Source organism: Trachymyrmex septentrionalis, unplaced genomic scaffold (genome assembly GCF_001594115.1).
Source record: "Trachymyrmex septentrionalis isolate Tsep2-gDNA-1 unplaced genomic scaffold, Tsep1.0 scaffold76, whole genome shotgun sequence".
NCBI classification, from domain to species: domain Eukaryota; kingdom Metazoa; phylum Arthropoda; class Insecta; order Hymenoptera; family Formicidae; genus Trachymyrmex; species Trachymyrmex septentrionalis.
This window is the reverse complement of record NW_017305947.1, coordinates 1,253,446-1,270,725: the sequence shown is the minus strand read 5'-3', so window position 1 is coordinate 1,270,725 and position 17,280 is coordinate 1,253,446. Positions and strand designations below refer to the sequence as shown.

At 28.9% G+C, this 17,280-nt stretch overlaps 1 protein-coding gene across 1 annotated transcript in view; it reads left to right on the top strand.

The window, feature by feature from the left end:
- LOC108754098 (tyrosine aminotransferase) overlaps positions 1 to 4,573 on the top strand; it is a 20,605-nt gene extending 16,032 nt beyond the window's left edge. Inside the window, exons 7-11 of the mRNA XM_018496148.1 lie at positions 1,397 to 1,466; positions 3,174 to 3,302; positions 3,377 to 3,460; positions 3,699 to 3,797; positions 4,370 to 4,573. Of these exons, the coding sequence (XP_018351650.1) occupies positions 1,397 to 1,466; positions 3,174 to 3,302; positions 3,377 to 3,460; positions 3,699 to 3,797; positions 4,370 to 4,525 (538 nt within the window). The 3' untranslated portion in view covers positions 4,526 to 4,573. The remainder of the gene's footprint in view (positions 1 to 1,396; positions 1,467 to 3,173; positions 3,303 to 3,376; positions 3,461 to 3,698; positions 3,798 to 4,369) is intronic.
- Positions 4,574 to 17,280: the final 12,707 nt, after the last annotated feature.

Here is a 17,280-nt window from a genome sequence, read left to right as displayed (position 1 = left end):
ATGCACCCTGGTAGAAATTTCATGCATTTTTTGAGTAATTACTAAACACCTATACCAACTTCTGTTTAGTAACTGAGAAAGAAAACTACTTAGGATCCCAATCAGGATGTAACGCTTTGTTTGCAGTTACTGCATACAAAAGTTGCGAAAAATCTGAATCCATTTACTGTATAGAAAAACACGATCAAATAATAAATATTAAATTGATTAATAAGCAAGCCAACTGCTCATGAATCGGACAGAATAAAACTCTATCAAGTTCTTGTCCATTTCCTACTCAGTATTGGCATAATTAATGAGAATACAGTAATATTAGATAGTAACTGGATATGTATCAAGGAAAACTGCATACATTTCTACCAGGGCAGTATTATTGTTGGTACATATTTATAACAATATTAATGCAGTTAAGAATAATACATTAACCTACTTCCGTTGAGTTTTTTTTGTTATAAAAAATAAAAGAATTATTTTAGAAAATAAAGAATGTATTTTTCATTGCTTATTAAACTTTGTGATGTACATACACCAAACTTTTTGTAATCGCACGAGATTCGCATCACATGTGATAATAAAATTGCATGTCGCAATAAAGATAGCTTTTCCTCATAGATTGCTCATTCAAAAAATCCATTTCGTATTTCATTGCAAATAATCGTGAGTGTATTAAAAAACAATTTTCAATCAACAATCTAATTTAAGAAAATAATTAATGAATAATTAGTTCTTCCACACTACAAAATAAGAATTTATAATATTTATATTAATTGCAGAGCTATTTTTTAATTAATCCAGTTGTAGCACGGCAAAATATTGCAGATGCCAAAATTATAAAAATGCTTTTTATTGCATGATTAGATTGCAAATTCTATTCTAGTTGCTGTGTTCATATACTAATATTAGGAAAATCTTTGTAAGAAATGCTGCTACAAGCGAGAAATAAGTAGTGCAACTCAAAATATTGAAAGTCATTGTGTTGGTAATTGGCATTTTTATTTAAACTTACATGCAATGTTTTGATTTGCATTTTTATTTTGACTTACAACATTTTGAAATTTTAACTTTCTTTAAAATTAGAATTACTTAATTAAAATTTTTGAAGATACTGTTTGCTTATATCTTTAGTTATCACAATATTTTTTTTGTAGAATTTTTAAAGTGATAGTCAAGAAAATAAGTTTTTCCTTTTTCCTAAAAAATTAAGAAAAATAGTACTTATAATGTGTGTGTTTTCCCATAGCACACTTCAATTATTTTGATATATACAGAGTAATGTTACTTTCTTTTAAGAATCTTTTACTTCAGTTTAAAAGTCTCTTTTAAAGTTAAACTCTCACGATGTGTAAAATGGAATCTGACAACAATAGTCCTATTTTAATATCTTTTTTCTTTGCAGATTTTTAGTTCCAGGTTGGCGTATGGGTTGGATAATAATCCATGATCGTCAGAACGTGCTGGAAGCCGAGGTGAGTAAATGGTCGTGGCACAATACGTGACAGCCCGAAAATAATTGCTTCGCTGGCGGTATTGTTTCCGTAACGAGGCCCGAGCATGTCTCGGCGAGTTTGGCACCGCATACTCCGGATTGGATTAAATTTCGTTGATTAAACTTTATTCTACCATTAAAGTTCAGTCCTTTGGCAATCGACCCTTTGGTCGATCGTGTCCTTAATTCCTCGTCTTGTAACTGAGGCATCGCCTGGACTAACTTTAAATCGCCACGCCGCGCATCTCTATCGGATATATTTCTATGCTATTTAATAACTTTGCAAGAGTTGCAAAGTTGCGATCTTAGAGTAATCAAGATGAGAGTTCTATAATAGAAAAAGCTAATCGACAAGCTTTATATACATAATGTTTAGATATTGCGCAAAAATTTTATCCAGTAGAACAAAAAATCATTTAAATTAAATTTTTCTATACTATAAATTATTTATTCTATGCGGTACAGCTGATCGAAGAAGATTCATTGATATACGAAAAGAATGATAATTTTGTTAATCGAAAAATTTAACTAGATACAAATCTAAAAATAATTTCATTGAATTATCAAAATAATTATGTAGGAATCTCAAGCATAATGAGCAATGTTACAAGAAGTTTTGACATTGTAGCAACTAGTTTAAACATTTTATATAATTTTATTTTGGTAGTCTAACAAAAATATTTTCAGCTCTATATGTAATCAAACTTTTAGATGTTTTAGCAAAATCCTCCCTTCAATAATTTTCTAATACAACTTCTAAACACGGCTTAATCAAATGATTAAGATTTTTTCTTTTTTTTAGTAAAATATGAAAAATTTGTTTCAATATTTATTCACGTGCCCACATATTCGATATATTTCATCGTATATTTTTATCATGTCACGCTTTGAAAGAAAAAGTTGATTGTACGATCGTTTGATGATGTTCATCCATGAACAGGTATTGGATAAGCTGGCAAATAGTCTGTCAATGTGTAGCACATTTCGATATTTCACAGTATTTGAAGTTCACGAGAAATCTAATATCTCTGAGAAAAATTTCTGGTTGAAAATGAACGAACTAGAAGATTCAGATCATATCAATTAGAATTCTAATGGTTATCTCAATTAGAATTATAATATAGATTTAACCCGAAAGTTCTGAATTGAATCCATTTTCAATCAGAATTTCAATTAATGCAATCACGCTTTTTTCCAGTATATTATCAAGTTTTTAGAACTAAATTTACATTAATTTCGACATAACAAAGCATCGAAATCGAAAATTTTTACGTGTATTCGGATCAGGAAAAAGTTTAATATACAATCTTTCGTAATATTTCTTTTTTTTATACAATTTTTGAATTTTATGTATTTTATTGTTTCGGCCAATAATACATTATTTGTGAGACTATTTATCTCCTTTTATCTGTTAAATACGTAAAATAAATTTTACCAAAATGCTTCATGTTGTTTTATTTTTATTTTAGCAGATATATTTTATGTAACTAATTCTATATAAATGTTTTTCGTATTATATATGACACATAAAATAAGAAAAAAATTTTATTGTAAATTTTATGCAAACTAACATCTAACGTAATTGTCTAATGTAAGTTCAAATGCAATACAAACGTAGTGTCTTGTATTGTATTGATTGTACGCAAACAAATATCAGCTCAATAAATCTGAAATTTTTGTTTCTTAGATTCGCAAAGGTTTACAGTGTTTGAGTCAACGAATAATTGGCAGCAATACTATTATTCAAGGTGCCCTGCCTAAGATACTTCAAAACACGCCACAACAGTTTTTTGACGATGTTATCAATACCTTATACGTAAGTTATTGCGATTTTAAAAAATATAAAAAATATGAATTCAATGTAAAATATTTCAATTTGTGGTGTTATAGTCACATTCCAAATTGGCATACAACTTTATAATAAAAATTCCGGGATTGAAGCCGATAATGCCGGATGGGGCGATGTACATGATGGTAATGATTACCATTGTAATTAGTCCAGCCACACCCTTGCATAATTTCAAGAATCACAGTGCATTGTTTGACAATCCGTAGCTCGCGGGCTAAAATCGTAAATGTTAATCGAGCCTCCGATAAATAGGTCGTACAATTAGTTGGTGCACGACCGCTATTTATACGTTAATGCAAATACCATCAATAAGGTGGGACTAACTGCAATTTATGAGCTATAAATTATTGAATCGATTTCCAGGTCTACATCGATCTGCAGTGCTTTCCGGAATTTAATTCCGATGTGGAATTCGTGCAACGGCTGCTAATGGAAGAATCCGTGTTTTGCCTACCCGGCCAGGTAAAATGGCATTTTTGATATTTTAAATTATCAATTCATTTACCATTCAAAATTTTCTAATTATATCACTTAAATCCGTATAAAAACATGATTTTTTAAATTGAATTTTACGGATACTCAACACTGACCTCTATTGCTTAAAAATATTGCAAAAAATCAAAGCGTCAACGATGCAATAGAATGTGCCGGGTAAATAACAGGATAATCCTTTTCGTTAATTAACGTGATGGCAAAATTTGACAAATTTTGTAATAGATTACATTAAGATACTTAAAAATTTATTGTAATATTTTAAATTCACATAATTTCACAAATATCAATAAATTTTTATTACAAGTTTTGTATTCTAAAAATTTTAAATTAACAATATCAAATAATTTGATTTGTGTATTCATATTGTAAGTGCAATTATTTTTTACTTTTATCACGTTATTCATGTTTTTATTTTATTCTCTAATAATTTATTCGAAAGTTTTTAAATTGTTTAGCCTTACAAAGCATAAAAGATAATTAATTTAAAAAATTACTATTAGTTATATAGAAACGTAATTTTATTAATCTTGATTTCCCAGTGCTTCGATTGTCACTCTTACATGAGATTGGTAATAACTGTACCAGATGACATGCTCGAAGAAGCTTGTCAGAGGATTCAAGAATTCTGCGAGAGACATTGTAAAACAGCGAAGATCTCAAGAAAAAACGGTTTCGTCAACAAGATTTCGTATTAAGACATCATTAAATATAGAAATTAGAATATTATGTTAACTCCCGTTAATCCGCTGATTATTTTCCGCGGATTGAATCTTTATTTTTACGTGTTTATAGTTATACTTTGCTTGTAAATGCCTGTGTGATTATGTAATAAAGATTTTGTATCTATGTATAGTTTTCTCTCTATAATGTTTTTAATACTTATTTAAGATCTAATATAAAAATGCATCTTGCATATATTTGCCATAATATTTGCCGATTCTTACTTCATATCAAAATAAGTAATTTGATATTAAGCTAATATTGAGTATAAAATGCAGTAATAGAATTGTAGTATATCAAAATTACAACTTGAAATAATTAATATTTCAAAAAATAATTGTTACGTGCATAAATAACATTGTTCGCCGTAGCTTGATGCTTTTTTGGATTTTTTCTTGTTCTTTTGTTATTGCTTCTTCCATAACACTCGTAGGCACTCATTTGTGAAGACACCTAATAACATGTATAATCATCAGTATACGACGAGCGAATAGTTTAGTTTAATGTGAGTCAAAATGTAAAAAATACACTCGCTTAAAGTTCGATACTTATGAAATTTCCTAAATTAGAGCACTATATAAATCTCAAACGTCAAGGAGGTTTAATAAATTAACAGATTTAAGCACTACGCGATCGTAAAAATTAATTAATTCTCTATTAGCTATGTGAAATTTTACACCTTCCGTCAACAACTTGAATCTTTGAACTTCAGTGCAGATTTTTATATTGTTTTAGACAGTATAAAAATCAGAAAAAATTCTTGCATACTTGTGAAAGCTTTAACAAGTTTTTACTGTCATAAAAGTTTGTATTTTATTTATTTTTTACAAATTTAAATTTAACTCATCAAAATTTACAATAAAAATGTCGAAATATTATTTTTAAAATCCAACTTAGGTACAAAAGATTAATTATACGGATTGCTTGCTAATTATAAGAATGATAGCGTTTCAAGAAATGATAAATAGACAAATGAAACGACCTGCACCGCACGAATGGCAACACATTAGCTTGTGTGCAAAATGGCATGCCGGACGTCATAAAAAAATAAACGCAGAAGTTGTAGGCATACAAGTACCTAAGGCCCCAGTCGCATCGTACAAAATATTTAAATTATACTAACTATTCTATCTACTTGCAATATAAATAATGAATATTAATATACCACGCTGTCACGATAATTTGATTTAATAATCCATACACTTCAATTGGTGCTTTCAATGGAAAATAGATGAGGAACGTTCCTTACAATTTAAATTCGATAAATGAGCAATTACGGCAAATTACACCGCTTTGTGTAATGGATTCGTGATTTTAACATTGTAAAGATTAATTATTTATGTAAATTAATACTTTTATTAACTCTTATTAAATTTTTAGTTTTAAGAAAAATAAAATTTTAATTAATTTAGAAAATGAAATTAAATCAATGCAGAGAATATTGTGATTTAACAGTCTCAAATCAATCCTCGCTAATTTCTGATTAGCATTATAATTATTATACTATTCGCAAGAATTGTTTGTGCTTTATTCATGTGAAAATCGTTAAATTGATTCTGACAAAACTTGTTTCTTACGATTGAACTTAGGATGTTGGCTACATGCCATACTAGAATTACGTTTCAAAAAAGAATTATGAGAATAAAAGTTCAAAAAGAGGTAGTGCCACGCTTACTATCGATTTTGTTACAAGAATTTACATTAAAAAAATTACATTAAGCATTTACATTAAAAAAACATTATATGTATAATTGAATTTTGAGCCCCAAAAATTAAACTGAGTTTTAAAAAATATAAAAAAAGATATTATTTTTATAAATGTGTTAGTTTCTAAAAACAAAAAATAAAGCGTATATCTTTATAAAATTTATATTTAATAAATAACACAGATAAAAAAATTTTACTCTTCTTATGTTGAAGTAATCTGAGTGTTTCTAAAATAATATTTTTTGCGCTAATTTTAAGTCTGTTTGCTAAATTTATGAAGACAGGATTTTTTGAATAATGTGCATTAAAAAATTCTATTTATCTTCTCTGTCTAGATATAAATAAATGGTTTATAGAGAATAGCTATTGAATTCAATATAATTTTTCTTATGAAAGGCTCCAAACAAAAATAAATAATTTTAATTCAGAAAAGAACTCGTACGATGTGCCGTCAAAATGTGTAAATTTTTAAAAAGAGATATATCGGTTACAATAAATTGGAACTTGTAAAGTAAATTTTAACCTCATTTTCAGAATTAGCCTAAAAATACGTAAACTAACTAATACTACTAAAAAAGAATCAAATACCCATTTAATAAAATCATTGTCGACCAGTATAATTGTTATTATACTTTTTAATATTGCAATTTATTAATAATGTCAATTTTCTTTTATTATGATCGACTTTTGCAAATCCGATAATATAGATAACGTCATTTTCGTTACAAATCAGATTTAAATATATCTACGTCAATACGAGTTACAAATTTATCTGTGCACATTTAGTTTGCTGGGTCATTACGAAAATCAAAGTCAACGCAGATATCTCCAACGACCATCATGTTACGCGTATAATTTTATGCAATCCTGTAACGTGTGTGTTGGGGTGTAATTTATATAGCTATGCTCTCCAAGTGATTCCAGGTGGAGAGCCGTTTCTTTTTTCACTACGAAAATCTACGGATGGGGAAAAAATTGCGGCTACAGTAAATTTTGCCGCGAAGAGATGCAGCGGTGTACAGAAATTAGAAAAGCGCCAAGCGCGAGCCGTGTTGTTTTTCACGACAATGAATTATCTTTATCGCGCGATTTAAAATGCGTGCACATTAAAAATGCAAAAACTTGTCTAATAGTTTCATTTAGAATAATTACTTTAGAGATATCGATTTACTGAAAATTTTACTTTAATGTCACATATGTCAACACTAGCCAAATGTGACTGGTTTAATTTTATTACGTTATTTTATTCCTAAATATAACTTCATTCCTCATATTTTATTTCTCACATATTCCTATCTTTATTAATTTTACATTTTATTATATACAAATCGGAAATGTCTATCTTGTATACATGATAAACTCTTCCCGCGTAAATCCCGGGTAATTCAATTAGAGATGCGATCAAACTATGTATAGCTGAGCTATCGATATGTGGAACGCGCTATCGAGATACTTAATTGGAAGTGAAGTTCGAACGCTATATTCTCTTACAAAAAGATTTATCGAGATACCGTAAAATCCGAAACACTCAAAACAGTCGAACACAACAGAATTGGAGCAAATTGAAAGAAAATATAAACTAAGTGACGTGATTTATAAATCTGTAGTTGCTTTTCATTCCGATTAAACATATAATCCAATATAATATAGAAGCAGTAATATTCAATTTTTATTTGGGTTTAGTTTGATTTGGGTTTTATATATAATAAATAAAAAAATTGACGTTCTATTAAAATCTCCGAATATTGCATGACTCTTCTTTTACAAAATCAAATGAAATCAGCAACAAAAAATAAATGAAAATTTCAAACAAATCTGACTCGACTAGTATATCAGTGAAACCGACGCGAGGTGAACGATCTAGACGCGTTCAATACGTTTCCTGGAATTATATCAATAACATAATGATTTGCGAAGATTTACAGATTAAGGAATTATTGCATAATAGTAGCAATTTTGAGATATATTTCTCACTCAAGATTTATAGTGAATATGTGGCGACAAGGATATAAATCGTACAAACTAAAGGAAACTACAAATCTAGTTGCTATTTCTCAAAAATTTACTACTTAAAAATAAAAATAGGATATTCTTTCTATTTTAGATATGATCGCGTAAATAAGTTCTACACTTTCTACTGTTTTTAAAAGATTTCTACTAAACATCATAGGTTTTTTACAACTTCTTTAACATTTTCTATTATAGAAATCTTTATTTGTTGCAAAACAAATTAACAGAATTAAATAAAAAGTATATGTTAAAAAAAGAAAAAGAAAAAAATAAAGAGAGAAGATAAAAGAAAATAAGAAACTGCCGCAATGATGTTGAAATGAGAAGGGAAGTCGCAGCATTATTTCGTTTAGATCATTTGTTCTTGTGATTAAAAAAAATTTAATTTCAAGTATTTTTTAGTTAACACTCCTTTAAACAGTTTTTAAAAAAACATTCACTTGAAATTAAACAAAAATAAAATTTCTGTAAAACATAAAAATTCTTAGATAACTGTCAGACATTTCTTTAAATTAGAAAAATCATTTCATACTGTTCTCACAAATGTCATAAAAAAAAAAGATGAGAAATCTCAAATGTCATGTATTTGAAGCTATGCCAGAGCTTCTTCATGTATCTTGTATTGCTTTTTTCTCGCGCGTTTAAAACAAGAGAACAGCCTTTTTCGCAAAATCCGCTGAATGTGTTTTCTAGACCGCGCCATGGTATCGGAAAATCGAAAGACGTCAATCGATATTGTAATAGATATTTATTTTCATCATAAATCACGTACTGCTATTCGTGTTTCTGTGATAAAAAAAGTGCACGCAACCGTGACAAAAATACAAAAGAAAAGAGAAATTTTGCCGCTTCTCCAATAATTTCCGACATATTGTGACCTTCGCTGATCATTGTCGACATTTTGAGGCTCTTATACTAATTATATTAATGTTACAGTCGTTCACAATAATGAAATTATTATAGTGTTTAAGAAAGGTTTCAAAAGGCCATTTTCAGAACCGCAATTCTTCAAGCTCATCTTGAAAAACAAGGCAAGCTTATTTATCTTGAAGACTGTAAAGTAAAATTTTATAGCGATATCTTGTGAAAGAAACAACGTGAAAGCTGGCAAGATGAGTTTAAACGTCAAAGTCTTGGGTAAGCGTTTGTCCCAGGTTATGAAACAAGAAATTATTTAACTTCTTTTACATTATGGATTTTGTTGGTTGATAAAAAAGTATCTTTAATTATAAAAGTTCTATGATATATAATCTTTAAATATATTTTATGTTAAAAATTCTCTCACTCTTTAATTATTAAAATCTGAAAATATTTTAATATATTTTTAAAATTTTCACTTAAAATGTTATAAAAAGAAAATTTATTTATACCATAAACCTCAAATCTTAGTTTTTATAAATTAAACAAATACTTCACAAAAAAGAGATACTTTTAATACATAAAATAATTTTTACATTCTCCATTTCCTTTTCTTCCTCTGATAATTTTAATCTATTATTTTATAAAATATTTTTTTAATATAACTCCTAAATTAATCAAATTGATTTATTTAATTAAAACGATTTATCCATTATATTGCAATTTTTTTATATTACGATCCATGAAAAGTTATTTCTTCTTGACAAACGACTCGTTTTACTTTTGCACGATTACGAATCAGGAGACAAGCAAAATATGTAACAAAATATACAGTACAGAATAAAATAAGTCATACTTTCTTTGAGTCCGCACACGCGTGCATACGTGTGACAAATGATGCCGGTAATTGTAGCAAATGCGTGGAAACATGTTACTTTTACTCGACTGTTCACGAAGAAAATTCAGACGCTGACATTTTCATTTTCTGGTTTGAGTAAGTATTTGTAAAGGTTAAAGTATTTAAAGATTTTGTATTAAAAAAGTATACAAAATTAAATTATGTTATCTGTAATTTTCAAAATTTATTTAATTTTTAAAAGGCAGAAGTCTAATTTTAAAATGTAACAGTTTTTTTCTTTAAATAAGATTTGTTATAATTTATTATTTCATTGTATTCCTCATATCAAGATATAATACTGTTTTATTATAACTTTCCTGCCTTATAAAGGTTGAATATTTATAAAATCAAAGGCGTCTAGACCACGTAGATATTTATAAGTCCTATTTCCTGATTTACACAAACGTGGATATTTATGAGTTTTATTTTTTGCTTTACACAAACATACATATTTCAAAAGATAGCCGAGTTCTATTTTCTCTCTCTCTTTCATTCTCTCTTTCTCTTTCTCTGGATTTGTATAATAGCGACAGTAATAACGTTCGTGGAAATTTTGGTTCAAAATGCCATACCATTGTCAAGCGCAGTAATTAATTTGTGTGAACATAAGCGTATAAGAGATGCGCCACGATATGATTAAACGGTATTATATCATTATCGAGAGAAGGCGGAAGTTAGACTTGAGTAAATCTTCGCACCTCATCAGACAATGTATATATTCGAGCTATTCAGGACTTAGTTAACAGTTGCCTAAAGACGTGTCACTGTCACAACAAAATTCTTCCTATCTGTTTTCTTGCACTTGAAAAGTCTACTTTGACTTAACTTCCTCATAGATCTTTTGCATAGAGTTTTTATAGACATATGTACAAAAATTCATTATAGTAAATTATTTTTAAAAATGATTATAGCAAATTTTTAAATTTAAAATTTCCTTATAAAAATAATTTAAAATACTTCAACAATCTTTATTATTATAAAAATAATTGTTATATTAAAAACATTTTTTTATTCTAACCGCAAAAGATTAATTGATATGTTTTAAATAATTTTAGAAATTTTTATATAACTGTCGCTGCAATAATTTTGCTCTAATCATTTAAATAATAAATCATAATTAAATACACGCATAAAGAAAACAAATTTACAGTCAGTTTTTTTTTTTTTCGTTACACGTGCGCTACTTTTCACAATAGAATTTTCCGCTTCACCGAAAGTCGGGAGTGTGGGATTGCAGGTAAATGCGAGCGTGCAGAATAGCTCGCCCTAGATGGAAACCGATAAAACGGGATGTAATACGGGATTAGTACGAATCGAATGCGATCTTTGATTAATAATTTCAAGGTGGCACTCCCGGCGTAGCTGTATAATTGGATTCGCGATGGCGTGCGATCATCAGACTTGTAGATTTTCACGTGAGAGTTAATACTAACACAAGAAAAATACACAAGCACCATTTAAGCGAATTATACGCCGAATAGTTCAAATAATAAAAATTGATATTTTATTACAAAATAAAAAGTAAAATAAAAATAATGGAAAGTAGAATAAGTATAAAAAATTTTACATACAATTTAAAAATATTTTATACGATTAAAAGATGGATTTTAAAATTTCTATAGTCAAATATATTATTTCTTTTCTCATAATATATGTATTCACAGTCGGAATAAGAAAGTGAATATTTTATTCACTCATGCTTGCAACGTTTACGGCAGAAACAGAGAAAAAATGCAGCTTCGATTGTTTGCATCATTTTCAGAGTGATATTATCAGCAAATATAATTTATGTAAATTGATACATATGTTACTGTACGCGTTAATAGTAAACTATGTTTAACACGATATTACGGAAACGAAATATTACGAAGATAATGAAAGAAACATAATATTTTGATATATTGCCAATCCATAAAAGAAAGTAAGTTTTATAATACTTTCGAGAATTTTCTGAAGATGTGCGTAATATTATTATAATCATAAACAAATCAAAATGTTAATGTTCTATATATATATATATATATAAAGTACGCATTTAAAATTTTATACTTTTCAAATAATAAATTAAAATGTCTTTTTAACAGCAATAGTATAATGTTTAAAAAATTGAATGCTCCTTAAGCTTTAACTATTCGTAAAAGGTATTTAGAACTGTCATGTTAGCATTGAAATGGGTCCGTCTTAAAAATGACAAATTTAAATATAATGTATACGACGATACGATGGAAAGACTCAAGATTTAAGTATTAAACGTTACATCTCTATAGTCATGAGTCATGACGTAAATTCTTTAGGACAATTTATCCTAGTCTCAGATTGGTTCATTCATTATGTAAGATCGTCGCGTCACTCTGACATTTTTGTGTGATAGTAAAGTCATTTTTTAAATTATAAAAACTTCTAAAAGAAAAAGTAATATTCATATGACACATATATTATTTTTATATATAATAATGTGCTCATTGTTTGTGCAAAATCTCCTCAACATACCATTTTATATATAAGTTTTAATATAAAATGTCCGCAATAATAATTTATAACTATATATCAATAAAGTTTAGTGTAATTTAAATGTATTACAAATTATATTAACAGTTAAACATAGAACATATTTTTAACTATATATTAATATGTACAAAACGTAAAATATTTAATTTAAGAATGTCTAAAAATATATAAGAATTAAATAATACTTTTATCGTATATATGTATAATAAGTAATCTTCCTAATTTTGTCCCACTATCATAGTGTATTGCTGGTAATATTTCTCAATTTAAATCAAATGCATGAGAAAAGTTATAATAATATCAGCAGATCGATTCCCTATACGAATAATGAATTGGCTATCGTATAGAAGACCATTTTATACGGGCTTTAAAATATCATTCTGCATACATATTCAGTCGTGATAGAAGATTTAAAAAGCGCTGCATCGATTCTCGGCGCGTCTCACTTTCGGATAAGAGAAGTTATCTTCGTACAACACCTCATCAACCGTACGAATAATATTGAGGGAAGGGGAAGCTTTTCCCGTCGGGTCAATCGCAGTTTAAATTCCGTAGCTGTCGTATATCGATCTTTTCTCGCCTGTATAAGATTATAGGTAAGATGTTCGACGTTTTGTCGCAGTTAATGGAGGTGAGACATTTTCGGCAGAATGCTTCGGCTAAAGTGGTCGATTACTGCTCCACCGTGTTTCCTGTTCGGGGGCTTCGATCCATCCACTCGCGTCTTCGGATACGCCCTGACAATAAATAGACCGAGGTCGGGAAACGGGTCTGATAGGCTTTAAGTACTAATCTCATCAAGGCGACGACGACGAGCAACCGCTAATGCAGTCGAGCGGATATTACTCCGCGCGCGGACGGGGTCTTCATATTCATCGTCCCGAAAATAAATTGTGAAGAATCAAGCCCCGGCGATCTTTATTACGGCTCACTTTATTATTCCTAAAAACATAACAGGTGTAGTTAGCTTTAAAGCATAAGGTATTGGGTCAATCACAGTCGAATATGAGAAGAATAATCGACTATAATTTTTTTGATTGAGATTTCTTACGTAGGTTACTACAACTATTATATTTTAGAATTTATCGGTTGCGATAAATCAAGACTCGACAATAAAACAATTATGAGAAAATCCTTCATGTTTGTGAAAATTGTCAGTGTAATTCTGTGCTGATCAAACCACATAGAACGGTCTGGATTGGAATACGTAGTCTTCAATCGACAAAATATTATTCCTGGCGGGACTGCGAATGTCTGGAGACAGCGAAAACAACTCTATCGATCTCGGATGTTAAAGCCTGAAGCGTTGCTGGACTTATTTGAAAGCTTAACAAACGCTTAAAGTGAAAGAGGGTTAAGGAGCAATGACAATCTAATTCACTGCTAGGATCGGAACTTTGAAACTCAACCGCTGTTTCCGTCGAACAAAAGCCGATTACTACAAAGCGATCCGTCAGTGTTACTACACTATTATCTATCTAACAGAAACTAAATATTTTAAAATATATTACACGTCTATTAAATATCAAAATATCTAACATTGGAACAACATAATAATTTAGTTACTTATTATATGTATTTTAAATTTTTATTTGCAAAGAATTAATCAATTTAAAAATACAGAAAAATGTTGTGTTCTCCAAATCCTTGTCAAATCCTTGTTATTGAAGGCTTTGTGTAATACGATTTTATATTATCTTCGAAAATAGAATGAAATCATTTACTAGTACATACAACTATAACATTAAAAGATATTTGTAATTTTTATGACGTTATTTTTACAATACTTCAAATACGATACGATGCGATATTGTTACCTTTTAAAATTGTAAACGAAATTATAGATTTTTAATGATTAAAGAACAAAAGTTTTTCTCGAACTATAAGATAGATATTAATATATTATCAAATCCAAGATTAAAGAATATTCATTTGTAGAGATCAAGAATTAAAATATGTGATAATTTGATAACAATCTCATAATGTGTAAAATAATGAACACTTATGTAAACACGATATAGAATGTGTTAATAAATTTTTAATACTTCCTCAATAACTTTTTCTTAAGATACTTGAAATGACACTTCTTTGTCATTCACGATGAATGTAGGCTAATTTTTTATCAAAGTTTTTGTTATGTGTGTTCGCGATGAAGCTGTTGGTTTTCACAGTGGGTTACAAACCCTAGCATGCGAGCAGGATAAGCGAAGCTCGTGAAGTGGATGCGTCAGAGTGGATGAGACTGCAATATTCAGATGCTGTTAGGGAGGATTTTCTCATCCGCAGTGAATACATAGACTTTGAACAGCCTTGGATCAACCTGGTGCATTCAGCCGCAATGTCGGGGCGGCGCCCAGATTTCAAGTTCGATTGTCTTTCTTGCAACGTAATGCTATTTCTATTATTCCTACATTTTTTTATATAAAAGTATAGTTATTTGGAAAAAATAAATTTAATAAAAATTTGTTAATAATTGTAGAAATTTAATTAATAATAAATATGTGCTGTTATTTCGATTAAATTATATATGTACATGAAATTTACAAGTATTAGATCATATCTTAAATCCATTATATTAATAATGTTAATAAATAAATACTTTCCTATTATCTTACAGACTTTTTTAATGCACTAAAAAAAATTTAGTAGCTTCGGCAAAAATAAATTTTTTAATAATAAAATATTTTGTTTAATAACAAAAAATTTAGTTGTTTCTACTTAATACATTTTTCACTTTCAAAATTCTGAAGAATCAAATTCAGCGAACCAAAACACTCTTCAAAAATCTCCATTCCACAAAGGATTAAGAAAGAATTATTTTCTTAAATTATGAAATCGTAAATTAAATCGTAAATTTAAAATGTTAAATAAGAGCAGAATATGTTAAGAAGTATACGAGTATTGCTGCCGGATATCGTGTACGTATATCAAACAATTCGGAGCAACGAATATTCGAGGGAGTAAAAAGTTGAGAGAATTTTTCCAATAAATATTGCCTCTTCACAGTACTGCTACTTCCGATAATTCATTCTCTTTGTTATTGATACTGTCAGAGAGATAATTAGTTTCACCGTTTTTGCCGCTAAAATAACGAATAGCAAAAGAGATAACAATAACAAGACTAGAGTAATATATTTTTCAAATAGTAATATAGATTTATCTCCCGATTTTAACCAGTTTCTTGTAAAACAGAAGTGCTGCACATGTCATCGCTAACTTGAATAAAGTACTTGATATGACACATACATGAAAAGAATATAGTTTTGCTGAGGCATCTAAAATTTAGCAAATACACAGATTTAAAAATAATTTCGTTGGACTAACAAAATAATTATATAGAAAGCATGATGAGTAATGCTGTAAAAAGTTTTGATATTCTAGTAACTTGATTGTTCTATATAATTATGATATAACAAAATTACTTTCAAATCTTTGTACTCTCTCATTTTGATTAAAATAAAAGATTAATAATTATAATCTGTTATAAAAGTGATTTTATTTTTTTTTTTCAACTATAAAGTTCAAGAAACCAAGAAACGAGATAACATCGAGATTGTACAGCTTCATGTATCAAATAAGTATTAGTGTGTGTACTAAGTGTACTTAGCTGCGGGTAAATTGCTACCAAGAATAGACGATGTAGCTAATATAAAATATTTCTTGAATATTGTCTCCGCAGTATAAAAAGTCCAGCGTGCCATAATGTACGTATTTTACACTGTTAACACGAATTTCAGATCGGCAATAAATTTGAATATCAGAACGACGAAACGCATTCGCGTCTCGTATGAGGAAAGATCGTAAAGAGAAGAAGCGCTCTCGTAGATTTACGTTCCCGCGACGGTCTCACTTCACCGGAAAAATTCAGAGTCCCGTATTGGATCTTCCATATGCGAGTCGAGATGCGTATATTTCATAATAGCCGTAAATTCTCGTTAAGGGCGTTACCCTACACTAAATAACCGGTAACTTTGAGAGAAATTACCGCGGACATTATATGCACTCCCACCGGATACGACCGTATTTTGCTTTAACAGCGAGCCGTAATTTACTGGTTTTCACTAATAAATATCGTTAATATGTACACGCTGTATATCTCTCGCTGGTAGTGCCATATATAAACCAGTGAAATCGATGAAACTGTAAAGACGGTTTATTCGTGCGGATAGATATATGAATAATTCCATTCGAATTGAATGCAGTTGTGGCGATAGTATCAGCACATAAGTCATGCGTGCGGGCAAAATACGGAAAACTGTAAACTTTGATCATGCGATGACGATTTTTGCATGATTTTTAGAACGGTAATCATAAATCATTAACTGCATCAGTTCTCAAAGTAATAATTGCGCCAACATTATCCGTGCATTATAACAATGTTTTTTAAAACGATATCGAATCTAAATTAAATCCAATTGTCAAATTATATTCAATTTGAATCAGTTTTTAATCTTTCCTATTTATATAGGTTTCTGTCGCTCCTAATTAATAACATTATTGATTCAACTAAAATAATGGAGATAATAATTTAACTGAAAAAAATATGTTCCAAATTTGACTTAAATTTAGTTTGTTATCTGCTCAGTATATATAATACGCTAATATGGATATTGTTTATTTTGAAATTAAGCAATTCAATCACAGAAACGGATTGATTTTACGTGATTTGTTTTTTAATTACATATTTCGTATTAAGTTAATAAATTTTAACTCACATAAAAAAATAAAAAATAACAAAATAGTATTTCA